This window comes from Perca fluviatilis, chromosome 4, assembly GCF_010015445.1.
Source record: "Perca fluviatilis chromosome 4, GENO_Pfluv_1.0, whole genome shotgun sequence".
In the NCBI taxonomy this organism is placed as follows: domain Eukaryota; kingdom Metazoa; phylum Chordata; class Actinopteri; order Perciformes; family Percidae; genus Perca; species Perca fluviatilis.
In genome coordinates this window covers 29,131,243-29,158,034 of record NC_053115.1, presented here as the reverse complement: position 1 = coordinate 29,158,034, position 26,792 = coordinate 29,131,243, and the positions used below count along the sequence as shown (strand labels likewise).

Genomic DNA, 26,792 nt, shown 5'->3' with positions numbered 1-26,792 from the left:
TGGCTGCCTGTCTGGACTAGAGTTGGGTCCATTTCTGGTTTTGCCGGTCCAAGCTTATACCGGCATTTGTCATTGTAACACCTGTTCCAACTGCGTCACGGCGCTGTATCCAACTGGTATTGCATGCAGTGTTGGGCAGTAGTATTACTAGCAGTGGTGGAACGTAACTTAAGTACATTTACTCAAGTACTGTACTTAATTACAAATTTGAGGTACTTGTAGTTTAATTGAGTCCAGCCTTTTCATGACACGGTCTACTTCTACTCTGCTACATTTCATACACACAGACAGAAATATTGTACTTTTTACTCATTGACATTATTTTGACAGCTTTAGTTACTAGTTCACACAGTAGCGTCGTTGTTTTCTGAATTAAATAGTTTTTCAGTAGCTTATCATTTTAATTGATCAAGTAGTGAGGTAGTGTCCACAAAAGCTACATTTCCTCAAGCCTTTGTGAAGCTCAAGCTCAGCGGAGCTTTGTGATGCGGTCTGAAATAAAACTGCTGGATGTATACAGATTTGCTTCGATGTAGTAAACTACTCTTGCCATGTTGCTGTAGCTTAGCTTGCTACATTTCTTTGGGGGCTAATGTTAGCTTAGGTGTAGTGAAGCTTAATTTAACTGGTAGCTTAGCTTACTACACTTTCCAAGTAGCTTGCCCAACACTGGTGATGACAAAGTGATTAATATAATATTATGTTTATAACCGGACCAGACGCTGACAGTATCTAGGAGAGATGTGTGAGAGATGTCAGCATGGAGTATGAAGCGACTGACCTGCTACTTTCTGGCTACCAAAGTAGCACTACACACCTCGTCCATGTTTGGGTCGACTTGGAGCTGTAAGTCAGCTTTCTCCGCTATGAACATTATTAAGTACCGTTCCAGGCTCACCAATAATTACCTACACATGTGCATGAGAATGGCAGTAACTCCATTCAAGCTGTGAGTCAAACTACTGGCAGGGCAGTCATAGGCCCAGCTCTCTCACTAGGAAAGGACATAAAATAAAGTAAAGGCGAAGGGTCTGTATCTTGAGTACCTGCATATGTAACTACATCGTCGATTTGAAGCAGAACCATAAATCAGGCTTACGCTCTGAACTCCACACCCTGAACTCTACACTACTCCCTAAATCTTACAGGTTGAACCAGAGGTTCTGAATTCTTATAAAGAGTATGCCTGTAACAGTGGTTGTTTCCTTTTTCAGTGATAAACTCTTCCCAGCGTTCGGTTTTGGAGCCAAACTGCCTCCAGACTACCAGGTCAGCTCTCTAACCAACCAATCACAACACAGCATTCTACAGGCTCTATTTGTCTCTCAAGTTTGACATTCATTCATTCATTAATTTTAACCCAACCCAGAGTCTAGGGTGTAAAATAATTTTTCTTCTTTTATTTAATCATTTATAAGCGGCCAATCAGACTAGAGCTTGTAGATTGTCACTGTTTATTGAACTGTTGTGTTGTTGATCTTGCAGGCTGCACACCATGAGTTTGCCCTCAACTTCAACCCTACAAACCCCTACTGCAAAGGTACACACACACTAGTTTATGCATTTCCATTCCCTTATATATGTATATATAGTATGTGTGTTAATTTCCTCCCCTTCTGTCTCTCTCAGGTATTCAGGGAATTGTTGATGCCTACAGGATGGTTTTGCCTCAGCTGAGACTCTCTGGACCCACAAACTTCTCTCCCATCATTAATCACGTCGCTTCCATCGCCGCCCAAGCCGCGCAGAGCAACAACGCCTCTGTGAGAACCCGCACAGAAACACACAGAAACCCACAAACAAATGAACCAAAAACACACACTCAGCTATGTCTGTATCTCTCTGCAGCAATACTTCGTCCTCCTCATCCTCACTGACGGTGAGATCACGGACTTCGATCAGACCCGCGACGCTATCGTCCGGGCGTCGCGGCTGCCAATGTCAATCATCATCGTTGGGGTGGGGCCGGCGGACTTTAAGGCCATGGAGCTTCTGGATGGAGACGACGGCAAGCTGAGGTCGACAGTGGGGGAGGCCGTCGTCAGAGACATCGTCCAGTTTGTCCCCTTCAGACAGTTTAAAGATGTAAGTGTGTGTGTGCGAGTAGTGTGCTGTCCTTACACAGCTAGTGGACAAGGAGTGAGAAAAGAGAAAAGTTCAGCTTCATCCTTGTTGTTCATCCACACCAAGAATTGAATTCAAGAGCCAAAGAATGGAAAAAGTACCAATGGAAAAGTACTTGCACCCTCCGATCACTTTTATGCCCACGTGGATTAAAAGAATTGGGAACGTAATAGCTGTGTATAGTTCCCTTGTTCTTGTGCAGATAATTACTACGGATCACCTGCAAAAAAATTTCAAAGTTTTTTGGACAGTTTTTTTGTGTGCAATAAGAATTAGTAGCAATGCGCCAGTCTGCAACGTTCTGAAACCTTTCAGTTCACACCAATGCAACTAGACGGTGTATCGTCTCCATAGCAATGACTTCCTTTCTACCTTCCTGTTTTTCAGTTTTATTTAGCTATTTATAACTTGAGGCGTCTTAAAATATGAATGATAGTGACAGTGAAAATACTTGCTACACTACAATGAAGACATTTTATTTCTTCGATACACTTTGTTCTCGCTAACGCCGCCCCCTCTCGTCATTCACTCTTTGGCTCGCTCGACCACCACCGCGTTTTCTCTCTCTCTCTCTCTCTCTCTCTGGCACGGGTGCGCACTCGTCGAGCATCCATCCAAAACTGCCATTTCAACCAGCTGACAGTTTTTAACTGACTTAACCACCTGATTTCACTATGAGTTGATTGGCTGTTGAAACCGGTGGCGTGCCTTATGTTCTAAAACCAGCCACTGGCGACTTGACAAGCTGAGTTGCAGGCGACACCGTCGGCATGCTTGAGTCGGGCTGAAGTTCACACAGCTGCAACAATCTAAAAGAGTTTAATCTCATCACAAATCTTTGGTCTTAACTGGGCTTAAGACAGACTTGAGAAATTGTGAATCCATCCTTTGAATGCTCCAGATAGGCACTTCACCACATTGTATGAGTTGTGCAACGTGTCTTCATTTTGATCATTAATACTGTATATCAAATATATAGGTTTAGTGGAACACAAGTGAGTTATTTAGGTTTTTATTTAATATTTGAAGAGTTTAATGCATATACACTCACCTAAAGGATTATTAGGAACACCTGTTAAATTTCTCATTGATGCAGTAGTCTAATCAACCAATCCCATGGCAGCTGCTTCAATGCATTTAGGGGTGTGGTCCTGGACAAGACAATCTCCTGAACTCCAAACTGAATGTCAGAATGGGAAAGAAAGGTGATCAAAGCAACTTTGAGCATGGCATGGTTGTTGGTGCCAGACGGGCTGGTCTGAGTATTTCACAATCTGCTCAGTTACTGGGGTTTTCATGCACAACCATGTCTAGGTTTTACAAAGAATGGTCTGAAAAAGGAAAAACATCCAGTATGCTACAGTCCTGTGGGCGAAAATGCCTTGTTGATGCTAGAGGTCAGAAGAGAATGGGCCGATTGATTCCAGCTGATAGATCAATTTTGACTCAAATAACCACTCGTTACAACCGAGGTATGCAGCAAAGCATTTGTGAAGCCACAACACGAAGAACCTTGAAGCGGATGGGCTACACCAGCAGAAGACCCCACCGGGTACTACTCACCTCCACTAAAAATAGGAAATTGAGGCTACAATTTGCACGAGCTCACCAAAAATGGACAGTTGAAGACTGTAAAAATGTTGCCTGGTCTGATGAGTCTCCATTTCTGTTGAGACATTCAGATGGTAGTCAAAATTTGGCGTAAACAGAATGAGAACATGGAGCCGTCATGCCTTGTTACCACTGAGCAGGCTGCTGGTGGTGGTGTAATGGTGTGGGGAATGTTTTCTTGGCACACTTTAGGCCCCTTAGTACCAATTGGGCGTTGTTTAAATACCACAGCCTACCTGAGCATTGTTTCTGACCATGTCCATCCTCATATGACCACCATTTACGGTATTAGTATGGTGTTCCTAATAATCCTTTAGGTGAGTGTAAGTTTACAGCATTAAACATTTTTACTTTTTAATGGTGCAGACATTTATGTATTGTGACTTGAGAAAATGAAAAAAAAGGCTTCTTTATAATGTACTGATATTTTAAATTATACTCTCTTTCTCTCTCTCTCTCTGTCCTCCAGGCTCCACAGTCGTCTCTGGCTCAGTCTGTCCTTGCTGAGGTTCCCAACCAGCTAGTCTCTTATTTCAAAATGAGAGGCTTAGAACCAGCTAAAGCTGCCCCCAAATCCTAAACCCTGCACGCACAAATCCTAAACACCACCCCTGCACTCCCTAAACCCACCCTTAAAGCTGAAGGCCCACCCTCATCTAATTCCAGGATGAGACCTCCCACAAAGTCGACCACCCTTCAGGGACCAACCCCATGTGTTGCTAGAATCTCAGCCAATCACAATTTGCAGCATTTAGCTGTCAGCCAATCAGGATGCCATGGGCAACCCTCTAGTTTTAAAAAAAATCTGTTTTATATTCACTTTTTTATTATTTTTGTCTACAATAACTGATTCCCTCTGCTGCTTCCATACTAACTATGCAGATCACGTGTGCTTACTAACGTGTTTTAACAATCACAGAGCCACACACACACACACACACACACACAAATAGAAAAGGCGTTGGTCCACATTCTGTTTCCATTGTCGACTGACATGTCACTTGAATAGAGCTGAATCTGTTGTGTAAAAGCTTTGTGGGTTTTCCCATTCACTTCAATGCAGTCAAAGTCAGAGCCGTATATTAGAGAGAGTTTGGCCAACTCAAATCATGGGCGCCATATTGGATTTCAGTGATTTATGTCACTTTTTAAAATAATTTATTACATTTTTCCACTATTCCCTGCACTATGTCAGTGTGAATCAGATGGATGTTTGTATCCAACATGGAGTCCACAAAACACGCGACCACCTCGGAACTAATCTCATAACGGGATAGCTCGGGACATTCGATTCCCTAGTTGGCCAAACTCTCTCTAATATACGGCTCTGGTCAAAGTGTTACACAGCAGCACCTATTGGTCATTAGAGGAAGTACAGCTGCATATACCTTACTGTAACCAGTGGTGTCCATGTTGCCATGGTGACATGCTGGACCAGCTGTGTGTGTGTGTGTGTATGGCTCTGATTAGCTTTATTGATCAGGTATTGATACTTAGCACTTTGCTCTTGCACTAAATGCTGGAATATTGTATCATGAATGATATTATATACTCGTCTAATAGCTTTATTACTATAAAACCTTACTATAGCCTTACTGTAGTCTTTAGTGTAGCCTGTGTGACCTTAGCCCGCTGCTTTAGCTTGAATGTTTCCAGACTGTTCTGTCACGACTCTGTGTTTTGCTGATGCTGCCATCTTGGCGCCTAGTGCTGAACTCATTTCTACTATCAAGCCAAAATTCATTTTACCTTGCACGGCAGCTGAATTCTGGCGATATCATGAGATCTCGCAAGAATCGAGAGCTTGATAGACTTGACTTCAGTCTGAGCTGCTACATACCTAAGCGTCGCACTGAGAGTCTGTCTGAACATCTGCACTGATTCTTTACCAAAGTCTTCTGAATACTGGAATGACCTGAACACACGTATTGTCAAAATGTGTCAAAACTCATGTTTACTGCAGCGAAGCCACACTTAATGTTACATTGCTTATTAAAGAGCTATTGCCAACACTTAATCTGCAACCACTTTAAATGACTTAGAATTCATTTAAAATCACCTTTAACCACTTAAAATCACCACTTTTGTTGTGGATGGCGATAGCATTTTTCCTTTTTTGAAGGGTCCATTTTAAGTGAAAAATTTGTACTGCATATTATTTTTAGTGCTCAAGGTTGTTTTAACTTTAGCTAAATGTTCGGGAACAAAAAGAAAGCTCTGGGAAAAAGAGTTTGCAAGTTAGAAATGAGAGTAAAGATTATTGTGTCATATCAGTTGTGTATTTTTAGTTGAAGCAGTGTTTTATGTTTCCAGCTGTTAGACTTCTGTCTGCCTCTCAGGTACCAACAGTGTCTGCTGCTTCAGACTCTGTGCATGGTTGTTTTTGGATCAAATTAGTTCCATGTTTCTATCCAAGAAAACAATAGTAACCGTCACCTGCTCACTGACTCCTGTTCACCTCTTAGAGTCGCCCGTGAGGGACAGGAGTCGCAGGAAGTGTTTACAGGGTGAGATGAAGTGAAAAAGATGCTCAAGTTAAGAGAGTCTTCTACTCACCCTTAATTCCAGTTTTTCAGAGAAGTTTTGAATCTGAGGGTCAGTTGAACAGGTTTTTATGTTTTTAAAAAAAATTATAATTTTGAAATGAGATTCTCAGAAAGTAAAGAGGATGACGGTGTTAATTTGTAAAGATGTTTTCTAGAAAGACGGAATGATTGCTGAGTCTTGATTCATCCAAAGTTCAGGAGAATAACATGTCTTGTTATTCTCCTGAACAATGTCTTTCTGCTTAGGAGTTGTGACCTCATAAAAGAAGAAGAAGCAGAAAGAAATCCACTTGAAGCAGTTAAAGCTGCAGTGGGAAGAAAGCAAAAAAGCCAGAATTTGAAGTAGAGTGAGACCTCTTCCTGCAGCTCTCCCTCCTGTCACATGCGCAATGCATGTACAGAACAGCCAATAGGAGTGCTCTCTCTCTGTGAAATGAACTGTGATTGGCCAAAGTCTCCTGTCATGGGTCAGATTTACTAAAGCCTGAAAACAAGCCAAGAGGAGAAGTCTTCCTTTTCTCTCAGACCCCTTGAATTACAATATGATGAAAGATTATTATGGAATTCTTGCCCAATGTCGCCAGAAATAAATTGCCTACCACAGCTTTAAGTAAAAGCTTTTTCTTTATTGCACTTAGATGACAATGGTATATTTGGGTTGCAAATATTAGTTTGTTTCAGAGGGGTTTACTTCTATATTTCAGTTCAAGTGAATTGCTTCTTTGTGTTTTTTGAATACATGGAGTAGTAAAATAATCCAGGAAGAAAGCAAAAATTATTAAAAAAAAGGTGAAAAAATTAATGAGCGCAGTTTGGGAAGCACTGGTTGCTTTGCACATCAAACGTCGGAAGATGATATACATATCTTGGTCAAACCGTTAAAAAATTGTTAAATAAAAAAAACAACTAATGAATTCATCTTCCAGGAAAAACTAACAAATTCTGACAGTGTGAACGTTCATTTTGACAATGTAAACCTTGGTTTTTAGTAAAAAATAAAAACTTAAAAGCTCCATACAAGCTAGGCTAATTAAATGTTAAGTCAGTGATTTTAATCCAATCCACTTTCTGTCAAATTCAGGGATATCTCCTGATGGTCTGCCAGCTATCTGTTCTGTGTGCGCGCTGAAAAGAAATCCGGTGTTTATACACTGCCCTGGCTCTGTGAATGGGAAATAAAGTGGCTCGGACCAAGCCAAAAGACACTAGTTTAGCTACTCTCCCACTTCCATATCCTCCTCGCCCACAAGGAACGGAGCTAGACCTCCATAGTAAAAGCCTAAAAAACATTGGAGGTATCCCCTTGCTAACTTGGTATAAAAATGTTTTTTTTGGTCATTGAGCTCAAATATGAACAATCTTTCTCAAGAATCGCTGACTCCACCTTTTAAGTGGACCATGAGTTCAGGTTTGTTTGTTTAATCTCAATCTGTGTTGATGCCAAACTGCAGCAGATTCTGTAAAGCCTATTCAAGTCTGTCCGTGTCATACTGCCATGATCTTCCTTTGTTTTCTTCACTGTTGCCAAAAACTTGTTTTATGTATATGTTCTAGTTAAAGGGACATTTTATTTTCACATGTGGTTTAAAGTGTTCAAAGTATTTGAATGGTAGAAATTTCAGCCAAGAATTGGCAGTTTTCATTTTAAACGGACTGCTTATGAAGTAAAGGAAGAAAAACAAAACATTATAGAAATATGATCAGTGTTCGGCCGAACATGCTGTATTGTCACGGCAGCACTGGCTACATGTGTTGTCATCAAGTAAAGGGAAGAAGTTGTAAAAATTCTGAAAACTACATCACTGAAATCATCACACTTTGAAAAAGAGGGGAAAAAATGCTGCCTTTATAGTATCTTGATAAAGAACAACACCTCCCATAATGCTTTGCTCCACTTGCTCACATTTTCAAACAACTGCTATTACCTAACCAGTATTCCTAAACCAGTATAACCAGTAACATCATGTCTGTATGAATGCTGCCTGTTAGAATACAACAATAAAACAACTTTGTAAAAGATAAACCAACGTTTCTTTACTGTGTTCCAGTGGAGAGAGCTGCTGCCGCTTTATTCCAACTTGTATTTTCATCGTTTTTACGGTCATATCTGTCGTCTGATCGTCTTGTCTCGTGTTTCTTGACCTGTTGGACTTTTTATTTTATTGATGCCACTGTGTTGCCAGATCTCAGCTATTGGTGAGTACAACGTTTATCACTGACAGATATGATGGACCACTACATCGGGTACAGTAGTCCTCTTCTTGAAATCAATTCCTCATGTGAAAGTGAAACTGCTTTGTCTCAAAATACTATGTTAAAGCCTAAATTTAACTTGTATTGTTTGTCCAAGTAACTTCTTATGCATTGCTACAGTAGTGGTGGAAAGTAACTAAGTACATTTACTCATTTACTTAAGTACAATTTTCAGATACTTGTACTTTTTTCCAGTTTATGTTGCTTTATACTTCTCCTATACTACACTTTTTATTCCACAACATTTACTTGACAGCTTTAGCTACTTTTCAGATTAAGATTTTATAAGATAGCATCAGATAGTTTAATTTAAATAACAGTTTGAGCCCCAAAGAGGTGAACTTATCTGACAATTCACAAAACAAAGCAACATCCAAAAGATGAATGCAAATTTGTACAGCAAAACGTTATTTATTTTTATATTTTCTTTTATCTCTTTCCTCTCTAGTCATCTCACGACCCCTCAGATCTATCTGGTGACCCTTTGGAGGAACCTGACCCATAGGTTGGGAACCTCTGGAGTAAACTACCAAACTATAAAAAGTAGTTAAACCTAGCTCCACCTCAAGCAGCTACGTCAGTAAAATACTTCTTAATCGTTGATGCATTAAAGCTTTATGCGTATCTTTTTGATATTAATGAACGTCCGTTACATTCAAGCAGTTGCCAAATGAGTTGCTACAAAGCTAATTAAGACTATCAGCTCCACACAACTCTCTCTGGATTTCTCAGTATGGCTGTGTTCAGAAGATTGTGGCGTCCGGCGACTTTCCTGCACAGAAGCTCGAGTGAAGTTAATTACCTCTTCTGAGGAGTCCATGTTTTTTTAATCCTTGTATCATGTGGACACCCGCCGACAGTGTTGTTGTCATTACTTAGAATTCCTCTTGGGGGCGACAGAAACTACACATTATAGCTTTACCATGAACCACCTGATAATGTTCTAAGAATGTCAGTTACAGGGCTGAAAACAGCCCTTTAACTTACTTTAATGTAATGGAGTATTTTTACATTGTTGTATTGGTACTTATACTTAAGTAAATGATCTGAATACCACCTCTGTAGTGACAAACCAAACGTTACATTAGAAAGTATCTATCTATCTATCTATCTATCTATCTATCTATCTATCTATCTATCTATCTATCTATCTATCTATCTATCTATTTTTTCATGTTCAAAACATTGGAGATTGTAGCAAATCTGGATTCATTTTAAAATAAATTATTAAAATTAGCAAGTTAACTATTTCCTGTTCTCATTTTCACAATATAAAATTTGCTTCTAGCTTGATTTTTTTCCAGTGATACTTATCCACTTGTTGACTACAAGCTTGGATCAGCCCGCATGGTGAGTTTAAAAAGGCATATTGAAATACGTGAGCTAGCAACGGAGTTGGAGGGGTATGATGATTTAATTTTGTCTACGTTAGTAAATATGGTTACGGGATTGTGCAGCTTCTTATATTCTTTCTGCATATCTATCTAATGCAATACTTGTTCGAAACTACTATATATCTTAATTATATCACAGGGTGTCCGCAGATCCTAAACATGTCTGAAATTCAATTTTATAAATAAGCAGTACAAGGGAAAGTTCACATTTTAATTCATAAGGTCTAAATGTTAACCCAAACTTCTAATTTATTCAAGAGAATCACCACCGTCCCACTTCAATCCAAGTTTCTGCCTCAGCTTGACCTCCACTCTGACAACCTGATGAAGCTGTTCGAAAAGAGAGGAGGACAGCTAGGGGAAAGGCTCAAAACCAGCATGGCACAAATGGCTGATGTAAGTAGTTCTTAGGGACCACGGGCCAGAAATCCTAGATAGATTAAGAATTATGACCGTGTTATTGAAAAACATTAAGATTTTAGAATTGTGGAAAGGTTATGTAAAATGGTAAAATATTTTACTTACCACAATTTATTGGCATAACGGAATACAGTACAGAAAGCACGGGAGGCCCTACGTCTATTTATTTTTCATCTTTTTGTCTGTTTTTAAATTAAGTTTTGGTATAATTATATATATAAATAATTACAAAAACCCACAAACCTTACATAACCCAAATGAGTGTAAAAGACATTTAACATACAGTATACAAAGACTATTTGACATGCATAGAGCTTGTGAACACAGAGCTTGTGAACATAAAGAACATAAAACATATAAAGTATTTGACTAAACGCTACAGGGGACAGTTTACAATGGGGGTGGGGGAGGTGCGCGTGTGTGCATGAATAGGTGTGTCCGTGTGTGTATGATGAGTGTTTTTGTGATTATAGTATGAAATGTTGTGAGTCGTGGTACTGTGTTATAGATATGAGAGGGAGTGGGTATGAAGTTTTGAGTATGTTGGATTAGGTGAAGCTCACCAGAAGGAAGGGAGAGTAAAAAAAAAACAAAAGGAGTGGGGTGGGGGTGAAGCCTGGTAGGAGGGGTATTTGTCTATAGGAATTGAGGAGCAAGGTGAAAGAGCCAGTTATTTCCTCCAGCTGCTCCGGCCCTTGCTGTGGCCGAGGAGCAGTCTTACCTTGTCTTTACTGTCAATCTCTTTCCTACGTGATTTGGATTTGACAGCAAGGCTAGTACCATTGTAGGAACCATGGTGTAATATTCTTAGAGAAATATGTACCCATATGACAGTGTACACCAGTAGTTGACTTCAAAATGAAGCAAAAGTGCTAAACTAGATGCTAATAAAAAAAATTCAATGTGATGATATAGGTGTTGGATGAGAGTGTATCTACCAGGGGGTGGGGGGAAAAAATCAATACAGCATAGTATCGCAATCTTTTCCGTGGCAATACTGTATCGATACACAGACGCCAAGTATTGATCTTTTATTATATATGTGTTGGTCAGTTTGTCTGCTTGACAATCCCATTTTGCCAAAATAAAATTGAAGTGAGATGAACAAACAAAGAAATGTATTTTTTTTAGATAAAACAGATGTTGACAAAGTTTTCTTTTGGGGACATAATTTAAAATTGGCAAAAATTTGAAGTTGGAAAAAAGGTAATAAATTGCAATATATCGCAAAATATTGCAATATCTTTAAAATCGCAATAATATTGTATCGTGACATAACTATCGTGATGATATCGTATCGTGAGGCCTTCCTAATATCTACCTGGGTGAAGATCCAGAAATCCTTGTGCAGCAATATGCATTTGTTGTGTGCTTACTACTCTCTGAAATGATTCATTGATTAATAGAAAATGTATTGATTTATAATTTTGATAATCTATTAAAATGTTCTTTTTCATAGCATTATACGATCAATAACTTAAAAAATCTGAGACATGACTTAAGACTATAGTATAGTCGGGTCTCCCTTGCGCTGGACTTAAGACTATAGTATTTATTATTAGTTAAATTAATCGTAGTTACAGCACTATATATCTTACCACACTCAACTACTGTTCTGTCTTTTCTCTCAATGATTTAATATTCATTTATTTGTTTCCTCGATTGGTCTTATTTACTGGCTTTTTTTTTTAATAGGGCATGGATGAAGACGCCATCAACGAGGCCATTGAAGACACCACTGTTGGTATTTGTGTTCTTAAAGAACATTCTTCAAGTGATGAACCAGAGGACATCGGAATTATCCTTGAAGGCATCTTGATAATGTAGCATTAGCTGTTGCTATGCTGTTTGGACTAATGTATACCCTGCGGACCTTCGTTTTACCTTTGAGGTAATCCAAAAGAATTGCATGGAACTTGATGGAGGGAAACTTTCCAACAAAAAACAGGCTCTTCCAGTGAAAGGGTCAGAGAGACTGCGCCGTCAGCCAAATGGCGTAGTTGTCCCTAAAGGCATCGTTGTTATGGCTCTACCATTTGGACTAGTTTTGTTTGTTTGAATTAACTGGACAGGATTTGCACGGAACTGCATGGAAATAACCTTTTGCAAACAAAGCAAAAGTTTGCTCTCTAGAAAACAGGCTCTTTTAGTAAAGACTGAGCTGTCAGCGATAAATCAACAAGCATCTTTGGTACTGCTATACCAGATGCACCGCTTTTTCCCTTGAGAAGCCATTATGAAAACAATTTTAAGAGTTTTCAAAAACATTTTTCTCTTTGTGTCTATTCCTCAGGAATTCTTTTTTACACAGGGTTGATATTTTAGTTAATTTTTTTTTATCATTTGTATCTATCTATCTATCTATCTATCTATCTATCTATCTATCTATCTATCTATCTATCTATCTATTTTTCATGTTCAAAATTGGAGATTGTAGCAAATCTGGATTCATTTTAAAATAAATTATTAAAATGACCAAGTGAAATCTTGACCAAGTATTTCCTGGTTCTTGTTTTCACAATATAAAATTCTTTGCTTCTAGCTTGATTTTTTCCCAACATCAGCTTTTGGTTTTCAATGCAGAACCCACAATTGAGTAGATTCACATTGATTAATTGAGTGATGTGTGTGTGTGTGTGTGTGTGTGTGTGTGTCTCCAAGGAGGAAACTACTACTTCTACTACTAATACTACTACTACTGTATTTGCTTTATCAAACAGTAGACCTGCCCTAACACACACACACACACACACACACACACACACACACACACACACACACACACACACACACACACACACACACACACACACACACACACACACACACACACTCAGGTACCTCCCATCACACTGTTACTAAAATGCACACACAGCAGTTAGTTTCTGTTAAAGAGAGAAGACAGAAGAAAGCAGAAGAGGGACAGGATGTGAACAGGTGAACAGGTAGACAGTCAGCAGGATCATCATGTCCATCAGTGTGATTTTGAGGAAGATCTCCAACCTTCCAGGACGATCTGACAGAAAGGTGGAACTCTGCTTCAGAGGTCAGTAACACACACTCACCTGTTTGTAACTACATGGATAAAATACCTCTGGAACTCTATGGCCAAAAGTATGTGGAAGTACCCTGACTTTAATCTACAGTAATTTTGGTCGCTGTCTGTTTTCCTGGTTTGTTTTTGGCCACTTTGAAAGTAACTAAGTACATTTTATCAAGTACTTTACATTACTTGGGTACTTCCATTTTATGCTGCTTATACTCTATAAGAATTCAGAGGCAAATATTGTACTTTTTGCTCCACTACATTTATTTGACAACTTTAGTTACTTTGCAGATTTAGATATTCATACCAAATATAATCAACAAATAAATATTATGTAATAGCGTATTTTAGATTAAGATCAAACTTCATTGTACAGAAGTAAAGTATATAAAGTTATTCAAATTAAAGGTGGAGGAAGTACAAGATCTGAGTACTTCCTCTGGGCAGGGATGTAAGATCCTTAAAAGTAGAAATACCATACGGTTAAAATACTATATATTGTTAGTAAAAATCCTGCTTTTTAAAAATGTACTCAATTAAAAGTAAAGTAGTTTTAACAAAAGTGTCAAAACGTCAGCAAAGTGTCCTTTAATTATTAAAAGTAATACTATTAATGTAGAATAGCTCCTTTCAGATTGTTATATATACTGTAGATTAGTGGATTACTAATATTGATAATGAGTAAGTAACATTTGAATGTAGCTTTTTTACATGGAACTTTTTTTAACCACTTTTAACCCTCTTTTACCTCATCATATATCATTGTGTTCTTGTTAATTTAGTGGAGGAGATTTAGTGGAATAGTACCTCAAACTTGTTCTTGAATTAACATGTGGCTTTCCTGATCCAACAACAGCTGGAATAACTACAGAGTGATGTGTTGTTGTTGGTATTTCCTGCTGATGTTTGAGTGAATGTATTAATGAAAAGGAGAAAAACATTAGTGTCCCTCCACTGCAGCTCAGCATGGGAACACAAAGAGGGAATCCTCTACTGAAAAGACATTCACTTTAGAATTACTTGATTTGACTAACTCAGACTGCTGAAGCCTCATTTTAACTTCAGATAAGATAGAATATATGTTTCCATAGTAGATTTTGTATTCAATCACTTTTACTGGAAACATATTATGGAGTGCCTTAATGTGTAGATTGAGTCAAATCCCAACAGCAGTTATCTCATCCCGACACTTTTCATGTAGGGCAGGGTCCCAACATTCCCCCATGAGCAAGCACTGGCGACGGCAACAAAAGGAAAAACTCCCCTTTAAAAGGAAGAAACCTCGAACAGGAGGAATGATCACAAGAAGCAAAAAGGGCACCTGACTATTGTTGTAGGTCTGATTTTAAAAAAATGACTCCCTTACGACTGCAAACGTGTGGAGGTTTGTCAGCGCTCACTGAGACTGGCTGGGTACATGGCTCTATTAAGCTTATATCTTTGTTGGTTTAATTTATTTCCACATAATGAACAAATAAGGAGTATCATTCAGATTATGGTAAGAAATGAACGCACCTTCAGCTATAAAGCAATTAACTTGAGTTAACTACTATACAAGCACGTATACGAATTGTACAAGAGAAATAACATATTACCTTGAAAGTAATCTGTCTGATAATAGTTTTAAAAAAGCAACATATCTCCCAAAATCATTGATAAAAGGAAATGATGTTTAATATTTATTTCGATTTCTCAATATATATTATCTACAACGTTTACACTTGCAAAACTTCTCCCCATGTCATTTTAAATTGCGTTAATTTGTTCTTTTCAATTGTCTTTTACATTTTTAATAATAACTTTTCATAATAATACAGTGTAGCAGTGTGGGATGGTGTATGGATTTCAAGTCTTTTTTAAATACAATGATTAAAAAAAAAAAAATCCAACTCTGCAGATAACTCACTGTATCCTGTAATATATCTGGATTAAAAATAAAAGATTTTTGATATCGAGTTATTACCATCTGCGGAGGTTTTGTTATAAACTACGTAGTGTTCAATAATATTCAAGCTGAATCTAAAATGTTATATACAACGACTTCTTCATGTCTGTTAAATATTGTTGCTTTTAAAACCAGCTAATCTGCAACTTTAGCACCAATAACTCTACTGGTGTTGTTGTATAGACCGTGGTGAATTATGGGATACACTTTGAGTCTCTCAAATACCTCTCAATACCACTTTGAAGCTGTATTTACTCAAGTACTGTACTTGAGCACAATTTTGGGGTACTTGTACCTGAGTATTCCCATTTTATGCTACTTAATACTTCTACTTCACTACATTTATGTGACAACCTTAGTTACTGGTTACTTTGCAGATTTAGATTATTAATGCAAAACGTATATCACATAATAAATAATGCTATATTGTTACAGGTTAAGATACTCAGTTGTTAATTAGCTCCAAATTTACCAGCTGCAATTTTAAAGTGATTAATGCATTTATTTTATATAAAAAAAATGATTTAATAAAATTTAATTAACGTTTTCTGGTACAGGATATAAATCCTCCATACCAGACTCTCCAACTACAACAACAAACGAAACAATACCACAATATTTATGTTCCAGATAACAATCATTTTACAAATAATTTCACAAATAATCCAAGAATCTGCTTTAAAATTATAGAAAATATCATTTGTTGACCAGAATTTATCCAGTCTATTTTTAAAAGAGTGAACTGAGGAAGCCTGCACTACAGCCTCTGGAAGCTCCTTCCCCGTCAACGCATTACTAATTTGATATGTATTATTCTGAAATAAGAGTACTTTTATTTTTGGCACTTTAAATATATTTTGATGCTATTACTTTTGTATTTTTACTTGACTATGACTTTAAATGCAGGACTTTAGTATTTCTACATGGTGGTATTGTTACTGTTACTTAAGTAAAAGATCTACCTTTAACAGTCAGTTAACAGTTATCAGTACTGTTGCTATTGTTACCTGTCTGTCTGTCTGTCCTCCAGGTTTCACCCATAAAACCAGAGTCCTGCAGTGTGAGAACTTGGCCATCTTCAATGAGGTCAGTAAACCAACGCCACTGATCTGATGTGTGACAGGTGGACAGAACCAATCAGAACACAGAACGATGAGGTCATCACATAGAAATAAAATGGATAGAAATCAACGTAGCAGAATGGTAAGAGTGGCAGCCATTTTTAACTTCCATATAAACTGACCTGCGGGAAGTCGCGACGGTGAGGTTTTGCAGTAACAGCAGGCTGGGTCTAACTGTCGCTCCCCCTCACTCCCCTCGGCGTGGGAAAACATCTCCCGGACCGCTCTCCTCCAATGAGCTGTGACACAGTTTACAGTCCCACTGATGTGTTGTCACCATGACAACTAACAACTATCGCCATTTTGTTTTGTATTAATCAAATGAACATAGCAAACAGTTCAATGGTCTTTCTATCCATTTTATTTCTATGGGTCATCATTATGATGATGCACTAGATGCTGCTGTCATAAGACTGTATTGAAGTGAATGGGAAGTCGGTGTGAAGTTTACAGGTGGGTCCATTCAGGTAGCAGCTGTGAGGATGATGAGCCGCTTTCAGATTTTAGATAACATGACCTGTGTGTGTGTGTGTGTGTGTGTGTGTGTGTGTGTGTGTGTGTGTGTGTGTATTGTGTCAAGACAGCATTTCCATTGGCCTCACTATGGTAAAGTAATCAGAGATGAAGTTTTGTCCATCAGTGTTTACAACTGCAGTAAGGTCTTCTCCAACAGGTAACACATACACACACACACACACACACACACACACACACACACACACACACACACACATAAACATATTGTTTTCCCATCAATCATACTTAAGAAAATGTGTGTGTGTAGACTGCTTGGTAAGCTGGTCGTCAGTCTCCAACATGTTGTTACCACGGGGAGGCTGTTGCTGCGGGAACCTCTCACTGATGCCAACTACAGCCCGACTGATGTAAGGACACAAACACACACACACACACACACACACACACACACACACACACACACACACACACACACACACACACACACACACACACACACACACACACACACACACACCGTGGTATGAGAGATCACTGATGTTGTTGACATCACTTTGGGTTCTTCTTCTCTCTGTAGATCTATGTTGAGTTGGATGTTCGGTATCATCCAGTTGAGGGAACAGCAGGAAGCTGGGAAGGACTTGACTTCCTGAAAGTCGAAGACACGGATGAGTAAGAGATAGTGTCCACACTGAACTGGAAAACATCTTTTACACTATACTGTAAAAACAACAGTCTCTGGTTGTAGTGCGGATGAGGAAACAGAACTTACTTGTCACCGCTTGCACGTTAAAGGAACACTCCAACATTTATTTAAATCCTCTTTTTCCCTGTCTTCTCCATCTCCAGTCATATGAGAAGATTTCTCTGTCCACTGGTTTCACAGAAATGTTTCAGACTAGTGTTTAGTGTTAGGTCAAGCCTAATGCCGTTTTTCCATTACATGGTACCTGCTCGACTCTACTCTACTCTACTCTACTCGGCTCGACTCGACTTGGCCACAGTGCCCCGTCCTCCATTTTCCATTGCAGATTTAGTACCGCCTTATGCCTGAGGCGAGCGTGGCTGGTCGTCATTGCGTCATTTCCGCAGGAAACTGCCGTGACCTAACGCGACACACACACAGAACGTCGAATGTGTGTTGTTTTTGAATCTCGACATGTGGCTGACAATGATCTCTGACCAATCAGTAGTCTGCAGGTTTTCACATCACCTTTTAGTATAGGCTCAGCTCGCTTGGAACCTCGACTGAGGTGGTACTAAAAAAAGTACCTGTTGGCAGGTACCAGGGACTTTTTTTTGTAATGGAAAACCAAAAAAGGCAAGTCGAGGAGAGTCGAGCAGGTACCATGTAATGGCAAAACGCCATAAGTCTGTTCTTAGTTTAGTCTAATGGAAGTTAGACAGTTTTGACAAAATAAAGACAGACAGGCACTTTGCCTTATGCCTTTATGCCGTATCTTTGCCTTATGTTACGTCTCTCCCTCCTGTCATAATTTGGGGTTTATCTTATGTTGCAGAATGAGTGATAAGAAAGAAAAGACAACTTAGAGACCACAGTAACTCCATATAAATACACAGCAGTGAGGACATTGGCAGTCGTTTCCGTTGACAACTGAGGAGTTAGCAGAAGTTGTACTGTTGTACTGTAAAGTATTTCTGATTCTGATACTGAACCCTCTCACATTAAGGCTGCATTCACATCAAATCAGGCGTTGAGGTGATTAACGCAGGGTTGTGCGTAGTCACTTAAATGGCGCATTTGTATCTTGTGTTCCCCATGGTGCAAGCATTTAGCCATGCTGCTAGTACGCCGGGTCCTATGAGTGATTGCCTGTCACATTGACAGATTAAAGAAACACCTTTACTTTCAATAACTAACCAGTTTTACAAGGCCTATCATTACGGTGGGTTTTAAACTGGTGCATAAAGCCAAATTTAGTGACTACGCGTGAAACATAACATTACACATTACACATTCTGTTTCAACTTTTCGCCGCAGGGCCTCTGCGTTTAGTTTTTCGGCATCCCCTGCAGTCCCCACCGCCACAGCCTAAACGCTTATTATTCAAATGAATGGGAGGGCTGATTTGATGTGAATGCAGCTTAAGAAGCCACAGCTTCTCAGCTCTGCACTGACTTGACATTTTATGCTACTGGAATATTTTTGTATTTTTACACTTTTTATTTTTCCAGAGAAAATGCACTTGTAACTGTTAAATTCTTATTTTTGCTCAGTTGCCATGTTTTATGTTTGAAAAAAATTTACCAGAATTTATATTCATAGCCATAATCAATGTCTGTCTTTGTAAAAGCGGTCCCAGGGTGTGTTTGGCCTAACTTAACACAAACATTGGAAGCAGGGGAAACTACAAAGAGTCAGGCAGTGAGAGGGTTTCAGTGTTTAGTGTGTTACAGAAAACTAGTGCAGACCTCCAGATCAGCTGGGAGAGGTCTGACCAGTTTGAACTAAATAATTTTTTCTCTCGTGTCATTTTGTTTCTCTTCCTTCCTTTATCCTCAGATCAGCTCTGGTCATCAGGAATGACGGATTTAATGACCCTGAAAGGTGAGAAGTTACACGACTAGTAGTCTCTGAGCAATACTGGGTATTGATACCAATGTATGTATGAAAAGATAATATTGGCCAAAAACATCAGACATGCTCAAGTATGAGAACAATAAAATAAAAACAAAGTACACATATTATGTACTTTGAGTATTGGAAGAACTACTTTCTATCTCTCTCTCCTGTCAGTCAGCTGGCTGTCGCTCGTCCAGGTCAGTTGGAGAGAGAGGCTCGGCGTCTGGGGCGGAGCTTGGTCCGGACTGGAGATGAAGACGATGATGATGATTTTGATGACGACCTGATGGACTTCAACATCATCTTCACTCCTCTACTGAGGTCTGGTTACTTTACTGTCTGTCTATCTGTCTGTCTGATCTGTAAACTCATCTGCTGTCAACAATGTGTGTGTGCGTGGGTGTGCGTGCGTGCGTGTGTGTCTGTGTGTGTGTGTGTGTGTGTGTGTGTGTGCATGACTGTGTTTTTGTTTGTGTAGTCGTTGCAGGCCGATGTCCAGAAATGTTTCTGCGGTGACGCCCAGAGTCCAGAGCTTTCAGGTGAGTTTATTCATCCATTTGTTTTTTATTGCTTATCCAGGTGTCTGTTGTTGTGGCAACAGACTAAGTAAGGTAGCCCAGTCATCCTTTTCTCCAGCCACATCTTCGAGCTACTCCTGGAGGATCCTGAGGTGATGTGTAGTCCCTCCAGCATACCCTGGTGTGCCTCGAAACCCTTTAATTAAAGCGGCTATGATCTATATCTTTAAGTGAGAGGCATCGCTCATAGTGATGAACCTCCAGAGAATTATCACCTGAATCTGCATCTGACCTTGACTTTACTTTGTAGTGAGTTTCAGCTCATTTTTAAGCAGTCCGGCACTAATCTTTACTGTTTTGGTTCACCAGTCTGTGATGTTTCTGCAGCAGGCAGTTGTTTTCATAAAGAATAATATTCTAAAAACCCGCTGTACACTACCTGCTGAGCACCAAACAGCAGACAGACACAGTTCGACACTAGCTGGTGAACATAGCGGAGCATTTAGCAGCTAAAGAGCAAGATATTTCCCACTCAGAAAGTGCTTTACTTTTTGCCTGAGAATATGGACACATATTATTACACAACTTGTGTATAACCAAAGCAAACTGGTTATACAAGCACTAGCACACTGTTCTCCTGCAGCAGCTCTCACAAGAAACCCTGAGGGTCATAAGCCCTCTCCAAGTCTACAAAACAAGTAAACTGGATGGGCAATGAAGAACCCTGAAGAACCCTCCAGCACAGTGCTTAATTTGTAAAGTGGGAGGTCCCGGAGCGCAGAGGGGGGGAGGGGGAATCCGGCGACTCAAAACGGGGGTTGGAGGTAACAAATAAAAATGGCATGTAATGTAAAAAAGTTTTCACAAGCAGCAATTATCCATCGGACTATTAAATTAACCCCCCCAAAAAAACACCGTGGTGTCCAGATTCTTGATAGGCAGAAACGGGTTTTGCTTGTTTGGGATCCGACTGGCCAGCGTATTTGAAGTTAAGCAAACTTTGTTGTCTTTTCGACATTTTTCCCCTGAGTGAAATGAGGCTATAACAGCAATCTCAACTAGAGTTTAGATTATCTGCCCGAGCCGGGCCGTTATTTTCCGCCACTATCCTTGGGCCTTTTCAATCATTACTTTATTAGCCTAATTGGGTGGGGAGAAAGCTATGCCATAATCAGAAATATTATCTATATAGGCTATATTTAGGCCAAAGTAACAAATGTGTCCAAAAAGTTACAGAAGTTGGACTACAGTTAGCCTACAAAATGTAGCCTAATGCGCGTCATGCGCGGAGTCTCCTCCTCTCGCACGCATCACACCGGGGCTGCTGGGCGGTATGGTGGAGCTTAAGTGCAACATCGAGGTTGAAGATGTAAAGAAAAAAAGAAAAACAGGAGAATTACCTTTGAGCAAGTTTGGAGGAAAGTCGGAAGTATGGAACCATTTTAAACAAGTCGTGGGCAGTGACAACATATGTGTCGGCGTTGTCGAGTGCATTAGGCTAAGTGCGGCCGCTGTTCGTCTATGACAGCTGATAAAACGGGGACTTGGATGATGAACAGACACATGAACTTCGTGAAGCAGGCTCGCCATGGTAGAAAAGATGATAGTCAGCCTTCAACGTCCTCTTTTGTTACTTCTCCAAGCATAAGTTACCCCTGAGGACGAGGCAAGTCCTCACAGAGAAATGCGTTGGGCTTTTTTTTTTTTTTACGTTTCTTCATTCAGATCCATTTGCGATTCATTCCATTCTGAATAAACAAACAGCGCAGTTTACATGCTTCGCTCTTGTTGCATTATTCATTAAGATCATTTTAAACAGATTTCTGCAGTTCAAACCACTATGAATTGTAGTTAAGAACGTCAACTATAACGGCCCACGTATTAAAAAAGTGTCAGGTTGAAATCGGGCTCGGGCTCATAATTCCAGTTGATGTGTCGGGCCGGGCCGGGCCGGGCCGGGCCGGGCTCGGACACAACGTGCACGGGCTCAGGTAAGGTCGGGCTTGATTTTTTGGGCCCGATCTAAGCTCTAGTCTCAACCAGCACAAGTGCAGCGCCGCGCTGTTGAAGTGTCTCCCCTCCCTCCCCTCCTCCGTCTTACCCTGAAAATTCCCCTCAAAACGCATCGAAAATGCAAACACAAGATTTTTGTGGAACTTCAATGGGGAATAAAGCCTAACAAGACAGATAACAACATTGAACACTACACAAACAGTAGTTTATTTTTTCATTTAGGCGATTAATTTTTCCTGGTGAGACAGGAGCCAGATCCAACGTAGGCCTAGATGCCGGAACATGTTCCGGCTCAAATTACTGTAAGCCCTGCTCCAGCATCCTTGACTATTGTTTCACAACTGGGACAGAATCTGAATTGCTTCTCCATGAATAAAGGTTCAACAATCAGTCAGGGTCTCTCTTTCAGCAACATGGTTCCGTAATAGGCTACAGTTTTTTTTACGATCGCTGTGACAATTTTTTCAATAGGCTACTTTAACAACTTTCCTAAACTCTTAAGGCACCAACACATCTACAACATAAAACTGACAAAACAGTTAATTCCATGCTCAAAATCACACATTGAAAACTAAACTCTAACGCTGATTTTCAAAATACAGCAATTCACTAACACAATACACTATGTCTATCAAAATAATGCAAACAGGTCTCACAATCAAATAATTCTTCCAAAACACTACCACATGTTCTCTCCCAACAGGAACATTTAGTCAATCATAGAACAATATCATACAAAACACGTTCATTAGATGGAATTACAGAAACTGCATTATTTTATGTGTCAGGTCTGCCCTTATACAACAGATAGTGATTGTATTGATCATAGATTGTGTTTTGCAATGCAGTTTTTCTTGAAGCCTCTCTACATTTTTGTTTTGTTGGGTTTAGTAAATGCATGCATATTTTTTTTCTTTTTTAAAGATAATTCTTTTGGGCTTTTCCGCCTTTATTTGACAGGACAGCTAGTTGAGAAAGGGGAGAGAGAGGGGGGGGGAAGACATGCAGGAAATCGTCACAAGTCAGATTTGAACGCTGGACCTCTGCGTTGAGGTATAAATCTCCAAGTATATGTGTGCCTGCTCTACCCACTGAGCCAACCTGGCCACCATTTTGTTTCTTTTGCTGCAGAGATTCAATACAAAAAATGAATGACCCATCTCAGAGTAGCTTTATAGAATGTGGGGTTTATGAAAAAAAGGAGAAAGAGACAGAATTGTCCTGGTACTCCTCTTCCTCTCCCTCATGAAGGCATTTTTCTTATTTTCTGTGTTCATCTACAGTATATTGTTCAAATAGGTCCTCTTTTACTGTACTATCATATGATCATGCGATTGAAAGAACCTCAACACCTGAGTGTGTTTCCTAGAAGGGAATCAGCTGTAATTGATCTATTTGCATAACTTCAATCAGCTGTTTCTCAATAAATGCATGTATAAAATGCAGGGGATATATTTGTGTTTCAATTTACAATATGATCAGCTGTTCACTTTGACTTTAGCCTATAAGTTAGGTTTAGAACATGATGTTATCTGTTCTGACATACAGTGTGAAAGCATTTGTAAATTTGGCAGTAAAGATCCATTGTTTTGGTCTTGGTGGAACTTGTGTGTAAAAGAAGTTCAAGCATTTCAAATTTGTGTTAAGTGTATGCATTTTGTGTCAAAGCAACAATAAATATTTTAAATGTATAATAGCCTACACAGACAGATGTTGTGCTAACTGTGTTAAGAGTTTAGGAAAGTTATTAAAAGTATTGAAGAAATTGTCATAGCAATTGTAAAAAACTGTAATTGGAGCACAACATGAACTGCCCCTTCTGTCCCACTGATATAGGCCGGGTGGCAAGGGTTCATTTAGTGAACCATTTTTGATGCTGCTTAAAGGGAGATACAGTTCACAGATAGACCTTCCAGCCAATTTAGAAGAAACCATAAAGCTTTTTTACATCACAAAGGTGTGTGTGTTCGTGTGTGTGTTCATGTGTGTCTGTGTGTGTGTGTGTGTTTGTGTGTGTGTGTGTGTGTGTGCGTGCGAAGGTGAATGTGAACATCCTGGAGGCTCAGAAGCTGGTTGGAGTGAACATCAGCCCTGCAATTTTCATCAGAGTGGGAGATCAGAAAAAACACACTGCGACACAGAAATCCACCAACTGCCCCTTCTACAATGAGGTACTACCGAGAGGAGCCAGGAGTGGAGTACAGTACAGTTTAATAAAGTAGAGTACAGTGGAATATAGTACAGTAGAATACAGTACAGCTGTTTACCTCCCCTTCTCTTTCAGAACTTTCAGTTTGAGTTTCAAGAGACTCCACAAATCCTCTTTGATAAAGTCATAGAGATAAAGGTCAGTTCTGCTGTTTTTCACTTCTGTTTCTACTGCTGTTACTGTACCATGTGGGTGTGGCCAAAGTGAACCCCTGTAAATGTCCCCTCCTCTCAGGTGTTCCATAGGCGGACTCTGGCCTTCCTGATGACCCACATTGGATCCTTTAAGATTGATATCGCCACCGTGTACAACCAGCCAGGTACCAGTACTTCTCACCAGGCACGGCACTAGGATTCCAGTTTTGGATGGGCCAGACCAATTGTGGGTGGGCCTTAAATTAAAAACGTTATCAAATCACTGTTTAACCTAATACAAATGACTGACTAATATACTGTTATATTATATATATTATATGTGCTTACACAATAAAGATTGTAATAGCTTGATGCTCTTTAAATGTTGAAAAGTGGGTGGGCCTAGGCCCATCAGGCCCACCCACAACGCCGTGCCTGCTTCTCACACTGCAGTACGCTGATCCAAATACAGTATAGGATTCACTGACCTCTGACCTCTCTGCGTCTCCAGACCACCGCTTCTACCAGAAGTGGGCTCCTCTCACCGACCCGGCAGACACCAGGTCAGGGGTCAAAGGTTACGTCAAATCCAGCCTCAGTGTGCTGATGAAGGGGGATGCTCTGAGCATGGCCAGGCTGCCCCCGCCCTCCTCGTCCAGAGCCAGTGAAGACATAGAAAAGTCAGTACCAACACACTGCAATATGTATATATTATATAACTACACTACACAGCACTTAAATGAGAACTCCGGGCAATTTTTATGTTAATCTTGATCGCTATATGTATATGAGTACTGTCGATAGCAAAAATCACGAGCCAAATCGGTGCTAGCAACACGGAGCTGCTGCAGCTAATGCCGAGAGCTCCCACTCAGCTAAAATGGCAGTTATGGGGGCATAAGATAAAGAGTGCCTTTGTGCCTCTTAACAGACACAAAATGCAATTAAAATGTCTGTGCAACATGAACAGGGCCCTTACATGACACCAAGATGCGTTTAGCAACTTAGCCATTGTTTAAATACACCTACCCTCTTAGCTGCTAGCTGCCGTCTGGGATGAGTGAGTGTGTTCAGCCAGGCTCCGGTAATAATCATCACGTAGCAGTTCCATGTGTATTTGTAGCATATATATCCATTTTGTGTGCTGTCGTTGGTGAATATGAGTCTTTTGTTGCGTGGTAGTTTCCTTAGCCAGGCTAGCAGCCCCGACCGGCGTCCTTCTACTTCCTCCCCGCCTCCCTCGCCTGCCGCGGCCGACAAAAATCCACAGGCGCCCACTGGTCTGGTGGATGTCCTCCAGAGGACAGTTCATGCTTTTGCGGCGAAATTTTGAAGTTTATTCCCCCCTCAAAAATAGGTAATTATAGTATAGCCTTGCGCTGAAGTCCCGTGGGAATTCAGTTGTAGCAGGAAAAGGTAAACAACAGTGTGCAGATCGGAGCGTAGTGTGTGAAGAGTGAAGAACGGAGGTGTTCACAAGGGAAGAAGCTTGGAGTAACGTAACTATGGAGCTAGAGCTAGCCTTCAGTAACGCTATTACTGTACAAGAAACAGGCATCATTTGGTCTGTTTCCATGTAGTTACATAGTCACTGATATGATCATAACCACTACAGTGCTCAATTACCTATTTTTGAGGGACATCCACCAGACCAGCAGGCGCCTGTGGGTTGTTGCTGGCATGGTTTTATGTCGGTTAGCTGGTTTGATTTGCAATTAAAGATGATTTTATGGAAAGTACCCCATGCCAATCTCTAGGTATGGTGAAGGGTATGTGATGATGTGGGGCTATTTTAATTCCAAACACCAAGGGAACTTTATCAGGATGCATAGTATCCTGGATCCATGAAATAACTGGCCTTTAAAAATAAAAATCTGCCTGCCTCTATGGGAATTTAACATAGGGGTGTACTCACTTTTGTTGCCAGCGGTTTAGACATAATGGCTGTGTGTTGAGTTATTTTGAGTTATTTTTATTTTGTTATACAAGCTGTACACTTAATACTTTACATTGTAGCAAAGTGTAATTTCTTTAGTGTTGTCCCATTAAAAGATATAATGAAATATTTACTAAAATGTGAGGGGTGTACTCACCTTTGTGAGATACTGTACATAAAATGAGCTGTGGGCCATTTTATGTTATGCTAAAATGTGCCCCCCCTCCTACTTAAGCACCATACAATTTTAATACTTTACTTGAGTATTTCCATTTTGTGCTACTTTTTAGCTGTATTTCAATACAATTCAGAAGGAAATATTGTACGTTTTTACTCTACTACATTATATTTGAGTACTACAGCTTTGGATACTTTGCAGATTCAGATTACCAATGCAAAATATAATTAACTAATGAATTATGTTGTATTAACAGAGTTATGTTACCCAGCAGTATATAAAC

The 26,792-nt window shown here is 39.7% G+C and overlaps 2 protein-coding genes across 3 annotated transcripts in view; both read left to right on the top strand.

Moving 5' to 3' along the window:
- Window positions 1-8,304, top strand: part of LOC120556829 (RNA-binding protein 12-like) — a 32,981-nt gene extending 24,677 nt beyond the window's left edge. The window contains exons 15-19 of the mRNA XM_039796566.1: window positions 1,215-1,269; window positions 1,486-1,540; window positions 1,630-1,763; window positions 1,849-2,085; window positions 4,205-8,304. Coding sequence (XP_039652500.1) covers window positions 1,215-1,269; window positions 1,486-1,540; window positions 1,630-1,763; window positions 1,849-2,085; window positions 4,205-4,315 — 592 coding nt within the window. The 3' untranslated portion in view covers window positions 4,316-8,304. The remainder of the gene's footprint in view (window positions 1-1,214; window positions 1,270-1,485; window positions 1,541-1,629; window positions 1,764-1,848; window positions 2,086-4,204) is intronic.
- Window positions 8,305-13,277: 4,973 nt separating this feature from the next.
- Window positions 13,278-26,792, top strand: part of LOC120557470 (fer-1-like protein 4) — a 77,024-nt gene continuing 63,509 nt past the window's right edge. Inside the window, exons 1-12 of one of the 2 annotated variants that reach the window (XM_039797824.1) lie at window positions 13,278-13,394; window positions 16,370-16,425; window positions 17,045-17,133; window positions 17,245-17,344; window positions 17,515-17,609; window positions 19,462-19,506; window positions 19,696-19,842; window positions 20,000-20,060; window positions 24,092-24,223; window positions 24,337-24,399; window positions 24,496-24,580; window positions 24,907-25,075. In XM_039797824.1, the coding sequence (XP_039653758.1) occupies window positions 13,316-13,394; window positions 16,370-16,425; window positions 17,045-17,133; window positions 17,245-17,344; window positions 17,515-17,609; window positions 19,462-19,506; window positions 19,696-19,842; window positions 20,000-20,060; window positions 24,092-24,223; window positions 24,337-24,399; window positions 24,496-24,580; window positions 24,907-25,075 (1,121 nt within the window). In that variant the 5' untranslated portion in view covers window positions 13,278-13,315. Of the gene's footprint in view, window positions 13,395-16,369; window positions 16,426-17,044; window positions 17,134-17,244; window positions 17,345-17,514; window positions 17,610-19,461; window positions 19,507-19,695; window positions 19,843-19,999; window positions 20,061-24,091; window positions 24,224-24,336; window positions 24,400-24,495; window positions 24,581-24,906; window positions 25,076-26,792 lie in introns of those variants that run through there. The other variant, XM_039797823.1, reaches the window with a different exon arrangement.